Source organism: Myiozetetes cayanensis, unplaced genomic scaffold (assembly GCF_022539395.1).
Source record: "Myiozetetes cayanensis isolate MyiCay16 unplaced genomic scaffold, myiCay2020 scf4, whole genome shotgun sequence".
Taxonomy (NCBI): domain Eukaryota; kingdom Metazoa; phylum Chordata; class Aves; order Passeriformes; family Tyrannidae; genus Myiozetetes; species Myiozetetes cayanensis.
The window spans coordinates 41,476,000-41,494,213 of record NW_026087631.1 but is presented as its reverse complement, the minus strand read 5'-3'; the positions used below and the strand labels follow the sequence as shown (position 1 = coordinate 41,494,213).

Here is an 18,214-nt window from a genome sequence, read left to right as displayed (position 1 = left end):
CAAAGGTTGTTACAAATCTCTCTTTAAAAGATAAGAATAGTTCCATTAAAACTTGGGCATTGTGATTAATTTTATTTCAGAGATATTTAATTTCTTGAGAGGTTGTATTTAATTTACATATGGATAGACTCCTCTATAGAATTTTGAATATTCTAGCTAATATAAAAAAATTAAGAAAATCTATTAAGTATCTAGTAGTTAGATAACTTAATTAAAAATAAATAGTAGCCCAAGGAGGGAGATGGTCAGTGAGGATTTGCTTTTGTTTTGGTTTGGTTTTTATGCTACCGTTTATGCCTGGTTGCTTAAAATTTGTGCCACTATTCTTCTTTACTGGACATCACTTGAGTAAAACCTGCTTTTTATGAACTGTAGAGCAGTCATTTGGAACCTATTTCTGCTTTGATTTGCTGCCCCCAAGGTTAGGCCTGGTAAACATTCTGATACTTTTTTAAAGAATGTACATAAGTGCTTTTCAAGAGGTGTCTGAACACACTGTTCTTTGATGGCTGTGTGGATAGTTCTGGCTTTGGCACTTACTCTTCCATCACCACATGGGATTTGTACTGCAAACTGAGTGAGTGAATTAATCCATGTGCAAGAGAGCCCCTTGGAGCACCTTGTACACGTAAACAAAGTAAAGAAAGTTCCTCAGTAATGATGGCAGTTCATTGCGGGAAGGGACCCCAATTCCCTGTGTACTACTGCTGGAGTTTTATTAAGGTAAGACCTCAAATCCCACATGTTTATTTTTAAAAATTATTAACTTGAGATACATACACACATTTGCAGCATCAGGTCGTGTGGACTGTCCTAGAAGTATGCATAGAGTTTGCATTTATTTTAGTCAACTATGGCTTTTGTAAAATGGAATTTTGTAAAATTTCATTTTTATATTGGAATAGGTATTGTAATAGGAATGATATCAAAGTCAAATTCTGGTAGTTAAGGAAAATATATCTACAACCAAGGTAGTACAAATTTGCCCAGATAAATATAAATACTAATCAAATATAAAAGTAATCTTCTTGTGGAAGACTAATTCAATTCTGACAGTGAGTAGAATAATTTTTTAAGTAATAGGTTTTTCTGGTAATTCTGGTTATCCTTATAGATAAGGATACAAAGTATTTGGAAGAAAGATTTTCTTCTGGTTGGGGCACACAGTACATTTCATGAAAATACTTGGCTTCTATTTAATTTCTGTAGAAGTGCAGTTAGGTTTTGAAATTGATGGTTAAATAAATATATTGCCAAGCACATTTTCTACCAGAAGTCTTTTGTCCTCTGAGTTGTTTTGTCATAATAGGAGCTGTCTTAAGGATATAAAGGGAAGCACTGTATACGCTAAAATTCAGTGTATATTCTGCGCTCAGAAAGTATGATTTTGCTCCTGTGGTGTTTGGCTTCTGCCCTCCAGTGTGGAATATTTTGTGAAGGATGGAATTGTCTTTGGGGAATATAGGAAACATTCCTAGTATATTTTGAGAATTTTAAATTCTCAAGTGTCCATGGAAACTTCACAAGAAGAATTTACCCAGCTCTCAGGGACCTGGGATTCCTAAAGACAAGTTCTACCAGTAAAGACTGAGATGAAAAAGGCATTGAAAAGGCTTTTTCTGCATTGTAGTCATCAGATTCCTGCCTCATTAGCAGTTGGCCCACATTTTTCCTAGGCTTGCTTTTGCTAGTGATACACTTCAGGAAGCTTTTCCTCTTATTCTTCAAATCCCGTGCTAGATTCAACTTTAGGTGGATTTTGGCATTCCTAACCATATCCTTTTATGCTATTCCTCTAGGTATTTTTCCCAGGTCACTATGTCTCCTCGACCCTCTTTATGCTTCCTGTTAATATTTGAATTTAGTCAGGAGTTCCCTGTGTATCCATACTCTTGCCATTGATTTTCAATGTAATTTTCAAGGATCGCTTCCAGGGTCAAGAATGGTCCATTCTGCAGGAAGTCAAGCAAAGTCAGCAGAAGCCTTCCTTCACAAATGTTCTTTCACCTGTTTCTACTAATGTGGTCTGTGAAGCAAACTCTGTTTAAGTAAAGGCTTCAGCAATTTTGATTTCCCAAAAGGGAAATCAGGTAACACACTACTTTTCCTGTAGTTCTACAGGAATAGCATCCCCACAAACATGTCAATGGATGAAGTTGTTGAGAAGGATGTAACTATATCTCCTGGAATAGTTGAATCTGGCATCTGCAATGGATTACGTTTCACTCAACACTTGTGGACTCCATTTTCCTTTTCAGAGTGAGGCATTATGCATACTCCATGTATTTGTTCAGACTGAAGAAGACTGAGGGGATAACAGCTACTGCTATGAACTATCAAGTGGTGCTTATGGAGAAGCTGGAGCTGTGCTCTCCTTACATGAATCCAGTGGAAGTATGAGAGAAAACAGGGAAATTCTAATTACCTGTAAGAGGGGAAAAAAAACCTTCATGGTGATGATTGTGAGATATTGGAGCAGGTTTCTTGGAGGGCCATCTTTGAGGATACTCAGACCTTGACTGGACAAGGCTCAGAGCAACCTAAGCTGGCTTGGAGCACACCCTGCTCTGAGTGGGGAGCAGGACTGGATGACATCCAGAGGTCCTGTCAGCTTAAATTCATGTTCCATGATTTTATGACTTTGTACATTCTTATTAGATACCTGTCAGTGAGGCATAAGAAATCAGAATAGTATTAGACCCTTTGGACTCTTAATCTGTGCGTGGATTTTCAGCACTGTAGTTTACAGTGTTTTTTCTTCAATTTCTGATAATGGGGACAGTGATAGAAAATGGAAGTCAAAATGGAAAGATGCCATATATTTTGCAGCTCAAATGTAGAGAAACTAGCTAGTCTAAGGAATTTCCTTTTGGTCTTTATTGCTGTTGGGAAAGAGAATGAAATTGGCTTAGGGAGTTTAGGAGCAGTTAGCAAATAAAGCACAGAGAAGTGGTGAAGGCTGTATAGACTGAAATATGCTGGCTACATTATGGTAAATTAACTAAACAAAAAAAATTGGATGAGGGGATTGAAAAAAATTCTCACATTTGACTTTTCCATGGGAAAATGTTTTTCTGGGAAGATTTATTCTGACCTCTGTGCTGGCATGGTTTATGTAAAAAGTATTTATTTTATTGTGATTTTATATATTGTTATATTTTCTTGTTTAGGATGATATCAGTACATGACAGCAAATTACTTTAATGTGCTTGCATGCCATAAAATATTTTTACTGTATCTTAGCATTTACAAGATCTATTTATATAAGTAATTTTATGGAGTAAGAATTAAATCTAGTTATTTTTCAATATATAGAAGTGGTTTTGAAAATCTTTATGAACTGTAGTACAAACTCTCACACAAGGAAAGGCATGTAAATGCTACAGGGGACCTAACACTGAAATACACATATGAATAATATATTAGTTGATATACAGTACATATAATTAAAATTGAAAGAGTAAGGCAAATTTATAAAATATTTAGCTGAATAGTGAAGAACACTGCAGAGAATTAAGTGCATTTCTTGGGTTTTTATCCTGACAGTTATATGCTAGCAGTATGTAACAGTTTTCCTGGGGAGGATGTTTCCCACACATGAGAAAATGCCTGGATCCTTTGACATGCAGTGAAGCATAACTAAAGCAATAGTTTATAGATATAATAGAAAACAGTAGGATTTTTCTCAATAAAAAAAGGTTAATCTTCCATTACCAAGTAGAAATGGAAATTACTCAAATAGGTTTTAGAATATAGAATGTAAATAAATTGAGCATTTGAAAGTCACGAGACATCTTTGAGCATAACCTTTGTCATAAGAAAATAGTGAAATTATTTAAATCTGATTTCCTCTGGAATTGGGAGGGGGGGTGAAGGAGTGGTTGGTTTTCATTGGTTGGTGTTTATTTTTGGGTTTGTTTTTTAAATTAATGAAATGTATTGCTTTTTGTCGGTTGGCAGCTAGAACTGTACATTTCTTTGAGAAGTCAAAACTGCATATACCCAAAAGGACCTTGGTCTTACCTGGAATTACAGCTGCATGTCTTTGAAAACTGCAAGTTATAGTCTTGGTTATAAATTGAAGGAATGATTTGATACAGTCTTTCTATTTTAGCAATTAAAAAATCTGCTTTAGTACCTTTCTGCCCTCAGAATAAAGTCAGTGTCTTGATTTGAACATTAGGCTGCACTTAGTGGACTACTTTCTTTTAGAAAATTCAGTAGAAGTTGATGAAGAACTCTGCTGATTTATATTCCATGCATAAGGACGAGATTTTGGTCTTGAAGAAATCACTGTCTAGTATGGAAGATATTAACAATTGAAGTAGGCAGGTTTGCAATGAGAATAGGTGTGGGATTTGACTGAGTGCCAAATCATGGATTTCTAGCCTGTCTGCCAGTAGTTTGGTGTCTTTCTGGATGTCCTTGTAGGGTGTAACAATAGATTTCATTGCTTGCATAGATGGGCAGAATTTAAAGTTCATTAAGATATTTTTGAAGCAGGAGATGATCAAGACTAAGTTTTCATGTGACCGTCTTTTGTTTTTCTTTTGAGTATCTGAAGCCTTTAGTTTTATTTTAAGTGTGTTTCAGGGTTCTTTGTTACTTATTTGTTATGTCGTGTTAGATATCTCAGCTCAAGAAGAGGTGTAATAAGAAGTATAGCAGGAATTCAGATTTAAAGGGAAACAAATATACCATTGTGATATGTATTTTTTCTGTTTACTATTTTAATGTGTTTCTTTCCCTGCCCCCCTCTTGTCTTGTCTGTATCTCCTGTCAAGTAAAGGCCAAGAAACACCAGGTCTTTCTAACAGAGACGTATGAAAACAACATGAGAGAGCTGGAGTTACTCTTGGACAGCTTTGCTATGTCAGGCCAGCGGACAGCAGGTTAGTTGAAGGTATAAAATGACAGATGCATCTGTCAATGTTCCAAAGTCACTACATTGTGGGAATTCTGCAGATGCCTCTTGCATTCCCTCTTCTCACCATGCTTTGATTTGATGACATGATAAGAGCAGTTCTCACAGCAGTCAAATGGCCTTGCTAGCTGAGAGAGGGTGACGGAATGTGGACCTGCTGTTGTCAGCCCAGAACTTGATATACAAATGCTGGGGTGTATGTGCCGGTCAGAAAAGGGCTTACTTGCTGTGCTCTAAATCCAACTGAGAAAAAAGTCCTTACAGTATACCTGCAAAGGGAACAGATGTTTTGCTTGAACTGAGCCAAATTCTCAGGCAACCTTCAGCAACTTAAAGGTCATAAATTCAAAAAGGTTGTGTAGGACATATGATATAACACAATACTTTTACAGTTGATTGTGGACCAGTACTACATTGCATTTGTTTGATCTAATACAGAACAAATATTTCTCTGTTTTCATTAAAATTAATTGAAAGTCAGTGGTTGTCACTGCTACTTGGCTTTATATATAATGTATTAACTGCTGCTTGGTTAGATATTTGAATTAGTGCCTAACATAAACAAAATAAACATCAAGCTAGTGATTTTTTAAAGCTGAAAATTGTACACTTTTTAAAATCTTCATTTAAAACTCTGTATAAAAGATATTTCTGTGTAATTGCTGTTAGAAAAACACATACTAGACATGAAATGCTTCCAACTTACAGTGAAAGTAAACTGGAAGAAAAGAGGCAGAATGTGGCTTAAAGAGCAAACAGGTTTATTTTATGTAAATCATGATTTGGTTTTGCCTATTTTAGCAGCAGTAGACATAAATGGGTTGTACAACACCATCAAATGAAAATGCAATTTTTTGTATCTTCACAAAATGATTTTTTTTTTTTACAGCTTGGTACTGTTAAATTTCAATAAAGGAACAACTTCCTGAGATTTCTGTTGTCCTTAAAAGTCCTTGAATCTGTGATGCATTTGTTTCCTCACATGGGTTATATGATTTTTTTTTATTTGGGAACTGTGTCAGTTTTATTCTGTAATTATAAATGTAATTCCTGTGGGCAATACCTATAGGTTTACCGTAGATACATCAGTCTGAAAAGCTCTTTAAGATTGCATGTTTTCCACATTCTTGCCAATTCCTTCCAATTCTTCCACATGCTCAAAGGGACTTAAGCAATTCTGGCGGGAGCTGGATGCTGCTGCCAAAGTGCAGTTTCCAAATCAGTAATTGTCTTTTGGGTAGGTTTTCTTTCTCCCTGGTGGTAAACTTTGCAGAGAACAGCTTTGACCTGTTTCTATAACAGTAACTTCAGTATTAATTTGCTTTGTTTGAGGTAAACTTTGGAAAATTTTATTTAAAGAGATTTTTTTTTTAAGCTTTAGCATCTCTGCAGAGGCTTTGTTGAGGCAGATAGTAAAATAGGTGTGCTGTGGATTGAGTCTTTACAGCTAATATTAAAATAGATATTGACTAAGACATTTGTTCTACATATTTACTATGCTTCTAAATGTGAATCCTAATTTTTAATGCTTTTTCATTATTATATTATTACTCTTGTGTACTTATGAATGTATTATGTAGAATATTTCTTCAAATTTAAAAAAAATTATCATAATTATATTTAAAATGGGAATGTCTAGGTGCCAATAAAAGTAAAAATCTTAAATAAATCTTTGTAGTCTGATTAGCAGGTGAGGGGCTACATGAGACACATCTGATCGGACAGTCTTTCTTTTTCTTGTTTCCAACTTTGAACTCAAGGGGTTGAGAGATCTACTTAAAAATCTGTCAATATTAAAGATCCAGCCCCTTGATTTAAGTGCTGATTACTGGGCTATATAGAAAAGAGAAGATGAGACTTTATATTTTTAAAATTGAAGAATTTTAGAAAGCTATTTTTCTTTATACATGCCAAAATAACAAGCATAAATCTGTGTCTTCTCCTTTTTCAGTGACCTTTATAAATTTTCCACATTGTTATTAGACTATTTGCATGCTTTCCTTTTGTATCTGTTCAGTTTATCATATTTTGCAGTTTTTCAGCAACAGGATTTGTTCTCAGGTATGTTTGTCTACATTTCAAGAAAAATAGGATTGTGGTTGTAGTAATATTGAAAAAAAGGGAGATGGGTATAAAGTAAAAAGAGTATTAGCTGCTTTGAGTTAGCCTCACCATTTAATGCAGGCCACCAGTACTGTTTTAGTCAAAAATGTAAAACACAGCACCATATGAACCTCTGTGAGGGAAATGAACTCTATTCTAGCCAGGCCCAGTACTGCTAGCAAAAAGTCCAGAGTAGCAGGTTTAAGAGTTTACTCACTTGTATGCTTCCTGCTAGTCTTCTATTGAACTTAGCATTTTCTCAAAATTCTACCCTCAAACTCTTAGACAATACTGGGCATATGCTTCAAGATATTTTTGTGTCTGGTTTTGTTTGTGTGTTGGTTTTTTTGTTTGTTTGTTTTTTTGGTGTGTTTTATTTTTGGTTTTTTTTCCTTACTGCTGGCATAGTGCCTCTGCAGCAGCAGAGTGCCATTTGGATTATGTTGCGTGTCTCCTGCACAGTTGTATGAAGATGGACAACATTTAACCATAGACTTGTTTTCAGCTAGGGCAGAAAGGTTGAATCTAGTATTTCTGTTGGCAAACTGAGCTACCTGGAAACAGGATTGCGGCAAAGGCAAGGAGTGACAGCATGGAGAATTTATTGTCAAAAGTCTGGTTTTGGCAAACTTGATGTAAATTAATGTTTCTTTGACAGCCTTGCAGGTTGGGACTTAAGAAATGAAGATACATTATTTAGACACCTTGATAAAACTATTCAATGGAAGATAATGCTTTTATTGACTTAATAGGCATTATCTGAAACTGAATGAGAATTGTGAGTTACCACTTCTCTAGAGCTACAAGTGTGGAAGAATAGTAGTTCATTTTTTTGTGCAAGAAGATCACTGCAAAATGTTCTTACAATGGGTAGCAGTGAGAAGGTGGTCTTGTAACTGAGGAGACTGGAGTAGAGTCCTGTGCATAGCTATAGCTGTGGTTAAGTGATAAAAATTATAGTAAGGTGTTACTTGTCTCTTTCTTCAAGGTGAAATCTAAATTTCTCATAAAAGGCCCAATTTTATGAATTCTTAGATTGATTCTAAGTGTCACACATTGCTATTTGGGACATCTCTAGGATTCAGAGGGATCTGGTGTCCCTTTATTAAGACTTTGCTTTTCCCTGATTATGTAGAGTTACAAAATAAGTTTATACATGCTGCATAGTAATATAAACAATGCTAACAATGGTCTGTCAATAGTCTGGTATTGACATGTAACACCAGAAAAAAGAGTAAAGTTTGTTCTTGGAAACTGAATATCAGCTGATGTGTTGTGACTTCTTGATCAATATAGTGTTGTTTTGCTCTCTTAGTGCATTGTGGTACAGTCTATGGAATGCTCAGACTTGTTCATGTGTCCTTAATTAAGGCAACCAAATCAGAAGTCTCTGTCTAAATGTTTGATAAATAAGTGTAGTGTGTATATAATGGATATATCAGATTTGTAATTGAAAAGTTATGTAGGACTGTGTAGACAGATAATAGTTTTTAAATACTATTTCCTTTGGAATGAAATTCAAAATAATTTAAAATGTTTTTAAGTTCTGTCATCTTTGGCTCGGTAAAGCTTTAAGTGAATGAAGTACTGCATTGGCAGGCTTAGTCACAACAGCAAAATAATGTCAGAAGAAGTATAACATATTTAACTTTCAGACTACATGCTTTTCAGTGTTTAATTGTGTGGTTTTGAAGTTGGCTTGTCTGACTGAACAACACAGGCTTGACCACAGTAGAAATTATATGTGAGACTGCATACCAAATACATTAAGTGTAAATGTAATCCAGAATTTACAGGTCTATATCTTATATTAAAGCTTTTACAGTCTTTCAGCTATATTTGCTGTGAGTGTGGCTATTCAGCTGCATCTCTTGTGGCTAACAAGGCTGCTGTTCGGTATTTTGTATTGTCACTGAAGCCCTGACTAATTTTAATACTTCTCGTCCAGGGTGAGTAGTTTTCTCTCTGTGGCTTTAAGCCTTAATTTTCATTCTGTGTTTTCCTTCAGGCGCTTGCAACGACAAAGATAAACCTTGGAGTTGCTCTGTTGTTGAGACTTTGAGGTGTACCTTGACAGCTTACCAGAACAAGCTGGAAGATACCTCTAATGAGGTAACACTTGCAATGTTTGGCTCTATATGTATCGCATTTGGCCTGCAGCAGTACATATGCTTTGCTTGTAAAAAAGGGCAGAAGAGTGGGAATGTTGAGTTGACAGCTTCAAGTATACCTAAAGTAATAATCTGTCACTACTATTTCTCTAAGCTTGCCCTACAGTGAAGTTCCACTTATATTTGTGGGGACAGGGAGTAGAGTTTTTTGTCTTTCTAGTTTAATTTAGTTTTGTTTTCTTGTTAAACCTTTCTGGGGTTATTTTCAATAAATATTTAGGATAAGAAACTATTAATATCTAAGATTTTATCTAAAAGAAGATGATTTAAGAGTGTGGCAGCATATACCACAATATTCCTAAATACATAGCACTTGAGCCTCACTAGTCATTGCTCTCCGTTATACAAATGATTGTGCCCCTGTACTTTTTAAAAAACAATGTAATTTTCTGAAAAGAGTGTGTTTTCTGTGGATTCTCTTCTGGAGATATTTTGCTGTCCTTTCACTTAAGATATGACCCCTACAATACTTTCTTTAAGTTATCTGAGAGGATAATGGAAATATTTCAATTTTAGGACTCTTACAGATGAAAAAATCAGATATTTTCATTGCAGTCCTACTGTATTTTTATTTCACTGGCTGAGAAGTCACAGTCTTGCATTTATTTTGTTGTTTGTATTGCTAATGTGACTAAATTACTCCTCTTGGGTGTAAATGTTTTATAAATTTGTGGCCTTAAAGGCTGCAGAGAGAAGTTAACTGCACCATTAAAACTTTTTGTACAAACTTGTAGTTAGCTTATCTTTGAATAAAATTAGCAAATACAGAAAGGCAAGGTGTGATAAGATTGTAAAAATGTCAGTACTATATTTCATTTCTAGGTTTTGTCTTTTGTTTTGACAAATGCATAGTCTAGGTAGTCGCAACATTTAAAAAGAAAAGAAAAGAAAAGAAAAAAAAGGAGAAGTGTATCAGCTTTGCCCCTTTTATTGTGAAAAGAACGGTCTCCCATAAGACCTTTGAATGTGTTCAATGGACACAAAAATAAGTGACCATGGAAACAATTATACTTTTTAAACAGCAAGCACTGTTAAGTTTCTCCCAGTGAGATAAGAAAACTGATGTGTATAGTCATTATGAAACTCTTCTGAGACCCAAGTCTGGAAGCTGAAGAGTAACTAGGAACATATTACCCACAGTGAATTGTTATTTGGGAGGAGGAATGTCACGTGATAGGCAGCACAGTTGAAAAGTCGACTCAGCAGGCTTTGGCTTAGTGATGTGCTTTGTTGTGAAACTGTGCCAGAGACAGCAGTGGGGAGACCAAGGGGGTGGCTTCTAAGAAAGCAAAGACAGTGTTCTGACAGAAAGAAGAATGAACTGTCAAGGAAAATAAATCGCAAGCAGAGCAGGACCAACAGATGACCTGCCACAAGACTTCCCAGTAGGACTGTGTGTGACTGACCCTGAAGTTGTCATATGGAGCCAGAGATCACTGAGCACCTTCATGGTGCACAGAAAGGGCAATGCTCTGTCCTTCTTGATTACCCTCACCCCCACAGAGAATACTGTTTTTGGGGTTTTATATGTTAGATATGTTTAATAATGAAACTTTTTAATAATACAATAATACACAAGGGGACTATGAAGGGCACTGTGCAATAAACCCAGGATATTTTAATACACAACAATAAGGGTGTAGTTTTGAACAATTATTATGTGTTCTCTTAGAGAGATTTTCAACGAGACTCCACGTATTGATGAATTCGTTAATGTATGTGTACACCTGGATGTATACATGAAATATGCTGGTAAACTTGTCATGTGTCGACTTTAACTTACTGTATTAAACATTAGATTAAATGATCTAGTTCATTTGTGTGACTAAAAAGAGGATAAGTGTTTTGGTTTTTGTAGATAACTAGCTTCTGACTTTTTGTATAGCGCAGACAGAGAATGTTTAGGGAGAGCGAAAAGAAAAGTAAACCAACAAAAAGACTGGAAATATTCCAGTAGCATTCTGTAATTTACTGTAATTATTTATAAGGGTTCTGCCAGCTCTACCGACATCAAAATATAAAAATAAAAATATAATTTCCAAAATAATTTGTAAATTTTATAAATGGGGTATTTTACTTCCGAGTTGTTCCTTAAATCTCAGGTGCTTGCAGTAATCTGTACTAGAATACATTTCTAATCAATACATTCTTTCAGGCATTTGTATTGCTAGCTTCATCATCATGTAAACAAAAAGGCATTATTTTGATATGTTATCTTTTCTAAAAGTGCAAAGTACACATTATGGTCATGAGCTGCCTCTAAGGTTGTTGCTTGTAACCCTACGAAGATTCAGTAGTCACTGTACCTCTTGGGAACACTGCTGCTTTGCTGCTTTTACAGTATGTGAGTACTATCCAATGTTCAGTAAAGAACCATGCTTGTAGCTGGACAATTTCTGCAAATGACCACTGAGTGGAAAACTTGTTTTCTTAAACCACTCCTCAGACATAATCTGAATTTATTACACTTTCAAGTACATTTTGGTGCATTTCTGTGTTCTTGTCAGATATTTTGAGAGCTAATAAGATAGCTAATAGTGGACTGAGGCTGGGATTCTGCCACCACTCTGCATCTTAAATCATTATAAAGGAGTTATTTAGTGCTTTTGTAATGGCACATTAATTTGGTTGTATGGAGTACAAAAACTGTCAAAGGAATTGAAATCAATTTTCTTGTTTTACTTTTATATACAAAGTTCTTCCTTTATCTTGAAGAGGTCATGCAGCCTTTCTGTAAAAGCCTGTTTGACCTCCATATTTTTTACAGTTTGAGAAAATGAAGGCTCTGTGTAAAAAGATGACAAAAGAACTTGAGACATCCGAGGAGAAAATGTGTGCTTTAAGACAAGACCTTAAGGTATGTTTAATGAATTTAACATAGAATTTTAAAGTTCTCCAAAAACTATATTTCCAGGTATTTTTCTTATCATAATAAGTCTCTATATTATTCTGTGCTGTAGAGCAGACTAGTTTACCCTGCAAGCTTGTGAAGCCATGCTGCTTTATTTTGGTTACCACTGAAGACTAAACAACTAGTCATTTCAATGATTGTACTTCTGAAATAACTTGAAATACATTTATCAATTGGCAAAATACCGTTTTGTATTGAAATTGGCATCGGTATTTTTTCTTTTAATGTTTTTCTCAAGAAAAGGGGAATTTATTTACCTCTCTTCATATGAAGGTATATTTTCTCAAAGATATCCATTCCTTTGTTAATTTTTTTTTGTTTGTGTTTATAAGGTTAATGCATATAATGCATAAGGTTGTCTTTAACAGCTATACAATGTGCAACCTAAAATATATTAGAGTAAAATCTACCTGAGAACTGATAAAAACACTTGAGAACTTTTTTTGTTAGTTTCTGAAAAAGAAATTTTTTTTTTGTCTCTGTTTTTGGCTGACAGCACTTCTGTAATGTCCTGTCTGGTTACATCAATGGCCAAGGGAGTGAGGAAGTCCTGAGGTCATGGTTAAACTTAATCTCCTGACTGGCAGTGTATTGTATTGCTGCCAAAATAGAGTATCTCTTAACCTAGTGTTTTTCAGTCTCTTTTGCTGAGGATATGCTGCTTTATGTTTTTATGCAGTGTATTTCTGCAACATTCATTGAATCTTCATATTAATGGCTACTTGCACATGATGTCTTGTCATCTGACCTGAACTTTCTTTACTAATTTATATTTGGAAGACTTAAGACTTTTGCTTCTGTTCCAGCACCTTTGTAAGACACCTAAGATTTCTACAATCCGTTGCAAGTGATACTTGTATTCTCCTTGAAAAAAATGAGTTTGCTACATGCAGAGAGTGCTGGCTTTTATGCAATATGCCAGTTTTGGTAATAAAACTGTATAGATGAGCAAAAGCTAGATACAGTCTGAAAATATTTTTGTTAGAAATTTAACATTGCTTTAATATTTTAATGTTTTCATGAAGAAGAATAAAAGTCATTGTCTAATGAATTTGGGAGTATCTTTTCTATTATATTTTCTGTATAAGAAGCTATGATTTTATGAAGAATAAACAATGCTTTCATTTTGACCTTTTGCAAACTTTAGCAGTGCTGGAAATCCAGTGCTTATAGGAAAGCAAAGCACGTGTATCTGTCCACTCTGCCTCACTAATATTTTGTCTGAAAAGGAGTAGTGTATTAATTTCTTTGTTTACCTGGTCAGATTTGGTGCTGGTAATATAATGGTTGTATTTATGACCATTTCTGATTAATAGTTACTTCCCATGGTCAAACCTCCAAAGAGGGTCCTCACATTTTTTTTATCATGGCTATAAACAACAGCAATAACAGAGTGCTGCTTATAGACTCAGCTGCAACAGATCAGAGATTTACTTAAGAAAATAATGTATATTTTCACTAGCTCTGAGAGCTTTGCACTATTCAGAGGATAAGTTGTGATTCCGAAGGTCAATGCATCATGGAGCTTTTACCAGTCAGGGATGCTGATGTTGTCTGGTTACAAGCTGTGGAAGAGGCCTAGTGTCAGTTTTGAAATTCAAGTGTTGAAAGATATAATCCACTTATCCTGGAGTCTTGTGAATACGTGTAGCTATGTGACTTTACTTACTCAGATGATGACCACTGGACTAAGGTAACATTTCATAGACTAAAATTCTTACCAGCCTTTCTGTTCCATACCTCTGTCTTACAGGAAGCTCAGGATACCCTGGCTGATGCCAGTAAAGAGTTAAATCATCTGCACGCTAAGTGTGCAGACAGAGAGACTTTAGTAGAAACTTTAAGAATGAAACTACAAGATGTACAGCAATACTGGGAGAAGGAGAAAGTACGTGCCACAGAATCTGAAAATGAAATCCAGAAGCTTACCAGGGCTTACCAGAAGGATATGAAGGTATTACTAGAGACAAGATGACTGTCAAAGAGTCTTTATTTAATCTCAACTTTATACATTTACATACATCAGATGGTTACTCTTTAGTCTTAACAGATTTATCCCTAAAATATGATTTTAAGATACATATTTTGAAATATGTGTTTAATATCTATGAGATTTCGAGACTTATTAGTCCTCCTTTCTTCTGTATCAGAACTAGTAGCTTAATCATTCCAGCATTTTGAATTTTTTAACAACTGAGTATATTTAAGAGCTACACCTGATGAACAATTCTTTCTTTCTTTCAAATTAAAAGTTAACAAAAATGTTTTACAATTGGAACATACAGTAGTGTCATTATCATTATTCCTGATTCGCATGACATTGAGGTAGTTTTGCATGCAGGTCACAAAACCTAGAAATCCCTTTTTGTTATCTGTTAGCTCATTGTGATGTGCTGTATGAAAGAATGAGTTCACAATGTCTTATTTCAGAACTATTATTTCTCTCCTTATATGTAATAAGAGATGTTAATTTTGTTGCTTTTTCCCCCCAGTAAAGTGGTTCTGTACTAGCTATAGCAATGATGTCCTTTTAGTTGTGCATATTGAGCTCATTACTTCCACAAATTTGGACATGGATGCTGACTGAGTGAAAAGGAAACATTCTTTCCATCATTCTTACAGTCTGGTATTTAAATAGGGTCCACATGAAGCAGCTGGAATTGTTACACACAGCAGATAATGATTAAAGTGAAAGAAACTAGAAGTCTGGCTCTGTTGTAAAGTCTGCATGTCTACAACACTGTGGTTGCATTCAACATGTGTGAATTGATTTAGGGTCTTGGAATCCCCTTTTTTATGCCAAATGGATAATTATCATCCCCGGTTTATCACAGCCAAGCAAAAATGTAATGGTGGTGGCACACTGGATTTTCCTTGGGGAATTTGCAGATCTGTTGGAAACAAAGTTTAACTACAGTTTCTTTTTAATTGCATAAAATGCCATGAAGTAATTGTGAGCAAATGCATCTAAGCGTGATGGAAAGGGCTTAGAAAAACCCTAGTTCCCCATCTCCATTATCGCAATTTCTTAGTGTAAAACCTCACCGAAAGACCCTGAAAAACAATAGGAACATTTACAGTGATTTACAGCCTTTGTTCTTGTGAATTTTGAGGTACAACTTTCTATTGTTGTCTGAATCAAAGTTGCTAAGTTGCATATACGTACTAAAAGCACGAAGGTTGGAATTTCTATTGCATGCTATTGTTGCTAAAGTTTATTTATAACTTGCACCAATTTATTATACTACTGGCTAAAATCAGTGTAAATAAATAAGGCATGACTTGTGGAATGTAACTGATGAAGCTATAAGCCTGTTTTGTCTGGCCATTTAGTCTCATACATGATCCATACAAAAACAGTTTTAAAAAGACTTTAGAGTGATAGTTGTATAAATGGTGTGTTGTGCTGCCAAGCCAGTCAGACAATTTTCTATATGCTGTGCAGATGTTGAAAATGGGTATAGTTTCAATGTAACTGGAAGTGTTAACATGAATAAATAAATTGCATGTACTAATAGCATGGAATTTTTTATCTGTGTCAGCTCCTGGCTGTGGCCGCTGCAGGAATGGTCTTTCTTTACATACTTTATTTATGTACTATGTCTAGTTAGACAAATTTTGTAAAAACTGTTTTGTTATACTTGCTTCAGTATGGGTGACTGTAAATATTAGCAATTGAGGAATTTTGTAAAAGGTTTGAGAATGAACTTTGTGTGATTTTTTTCACCTGCATACAGCTTGTATTACTACCCGTATGATGCATGTATTTTGATTCTAACACTGTTCAGGTACAACAGTAAATTTTTCTTTTTGTTTCAGGAGAAACTAACCTTCCTCCATAGCTTATACCAGCGTTTGGTAGCAGGCTGTGTACTTATAAAACAACCAGAAGGCATCCTAGATAGATTCTCTTGGTCTGAGCTTTGTGTAGTCTTGCAGGAAAATGTTGATGCCCTGATCTTAGACCTCAACAGGGCTAATGAGAAGGTAAGTGTCCTTAGGCACCAGCTACCTCTATTAAATTCAGTGACATTTGTCCGCATCACAGTATCATTAAAAAGGACTGACATTCATCTTGTTTCAAAAAGGATTTGGACGTTAATAATTCAATACCATTAATTATGGCTTGTCTACAACTCAGTTTGATGCCATTGCTGTGGGCATGTAAATGTGACTGAAGTCTGTATGAAGTCTCTAAGCTCCACTTTCAGTGCAGGACATGCTAATAGTACTAGCCAATATTAGCCACAGGGACCTAATTAAAAGAAAATAAATTAATCTTACTGATGAAGCAATTCAAAGAACTTAGTCATTTACACTAATAAAACAAGTCTTTATTTTACCATAAAAAAGAAACAAAATGCACTTACTCTAGGAATATCATCTTTAAATTATATGTTTATGATTCAGAGGTACTATGCCAATGTATTTTTTTCATTTAATTGTAACTTATGGATTATAAAATTTGTATTCAGAAGCACAAATAGGAAGTGCCGATTTTTATAAAACGTGTCAATATTTGTTATAGGGAGAAACTGTACCTTTCTGAATTATTTTGATGTAAGTAAGTTTTCATGGCCTTTCTGCACAGAAATCCCTGCATTTTTAGGAAAGAAGAGACCTCTTTTTAAATAAGTTAAACTGTCTTCACAAACTAACATATGCCAGTCTTTAGGATTTCAGTTTATTTTCTGGCTCCATTGATGAGGCCAGTCCTAAGCCTAGTAGAGTGACTCCAGAACTTGGCTGTCCTGAAATTTTGGTTTTGAGTCATAGGAAGGGAAAAGCTCTTTTGAACAACTGTCATCTTCTGGAATTGTTACCACTCTTTTGGTCCAAGTAAGGTATAGGGCTGATTATGGTGAATTGTTTTAACTCTACCCGTCATTTAATAAATACCCCATCAGTCAGTTAAAATTACTGAGGAGAGATAGGATAAAATCTGTATTATGCAGATTTGATGTACATTTATATTTTCCTTTTGAAGTAAAAGAGGAAAGAGAATGGAGCAGAAGGGAGCAAACATTGTTGAAAGTGTTTGGGGGTGTTGTGTCATATTGTTTCTTGCTTTTTAATTTATTATGGTTACTGATACGGACTGTGAGGTCTCTAGGGCTCTTTTCATGTACTTACCAGCTTTTCAGGGTTTTGGAACAGTATTGTTACCTGTGTTGTACCTGCTTTCTTGAGAACAAAATTCTCCTGTTGCATTTCTGTGTGACCTATTTTCAGGGTATCTTTCTGACATTCCCTAGTAGTAAAAGTGTGTATGTGTGTGTATTTAAAGATCACTGTTAGCTTGATTCATTCCTTCATTTAGTTTGCATGGGAGCTGCAAAGTTATCCACAGAGTGAATCCCTTCACACTTGTTGAAAACACATCATAAACTAGTGAGCTACTTGTAAGAAAAGCATTCTGTAAGCTAAAATTTCCTGGAATTCTTTTAATACTTAATACCATCTGTAATGTCTTGGCTTTCCACTGAAACAAAAATTAAATTAATGGCTGGTTTTTTACTTATTTTTTACGGTTCTTGCAAACTGCTAAAGGACTGGTATACTCACATTACTATTTTAGCAGCACAAGGTTTAATGCACTTATTTAAAAAAAAATGCAGGAAGTGTCCCATTCGGGTTTTCAGCCAAAAAAGCAAAAAATATCTGCAGGGTGGTATATGGATGGCAAAACTGAAACCAAATTTTTGTTCATTTGTTGCACAATTCAAGTAAATAATCTGTCATGAAAGACTTCTGCTTAGTTTTAATGAATATGTTGAAGAAATTACAGATTACATTTTCTGCTGGAATAGCCTGTGGTTAAATTAGTATGTACAATAAAGTAAAAAGGTGTTTAGAGAGGTAAAAACATTTCTTTTTAAATGCTTGTCACACAGATATCTCACCTAGAATATGTTTGTAAGAACAAGTCCAATACTATGAAGGAGCTTCAGCAGAGCCAGGAAGATGCTTTTAACAAAATGGCTGAGCAGATGAAAACACAAGCAAGCTGTTGGCAGAGGGAAAAGAGGTATCTGGAGCAGCAGTACTCAGATCTCCTTGGGGAAGTTCATGCAAGGGCACAGGTATGGTGCTGGGAACTTCTGA

General features: G+C 35.1%; 1 protein-coding gene across 1 annotated transcript in view; it reads left to right on the top strand.

Moving 5' to 3' along the window:
* CCDC171 (coiled-coil domain containing 171) overlaps window positions 1-18,214 on the top strand; it is a 144,530-nt gene that overhangs the window by 37,323 nt on the left and 88,993 nt on the right. Inside the window, exons 10-15 of the mRNA XM_050329587.1 lie at window positions 4,790-4,892; window positions 9,036-9,139; window positions 11,966-12,055; window positions 13,863-14,063; window positions 15,929-16,096; window positions 18,004-18,192. Coding sequence (XP_050185544.1) covers window positions 4,790-4,892; window positions 9,036-9,139; window positions 11,966-12,055; window positions 13,863-14,063; window positions 15,929-16,096; window positions 18,004-18,192 — 855 coding nt within the window. The remainder of the gene's footprint in view (window positions 1-4,789; window positions 4,893-9,035; window positions 9,140-11,965; window positions 12,056-13,862; window positions 14,064-15,928; window positions 16,097-18,003; window positions 18,193-18,214) is intronic.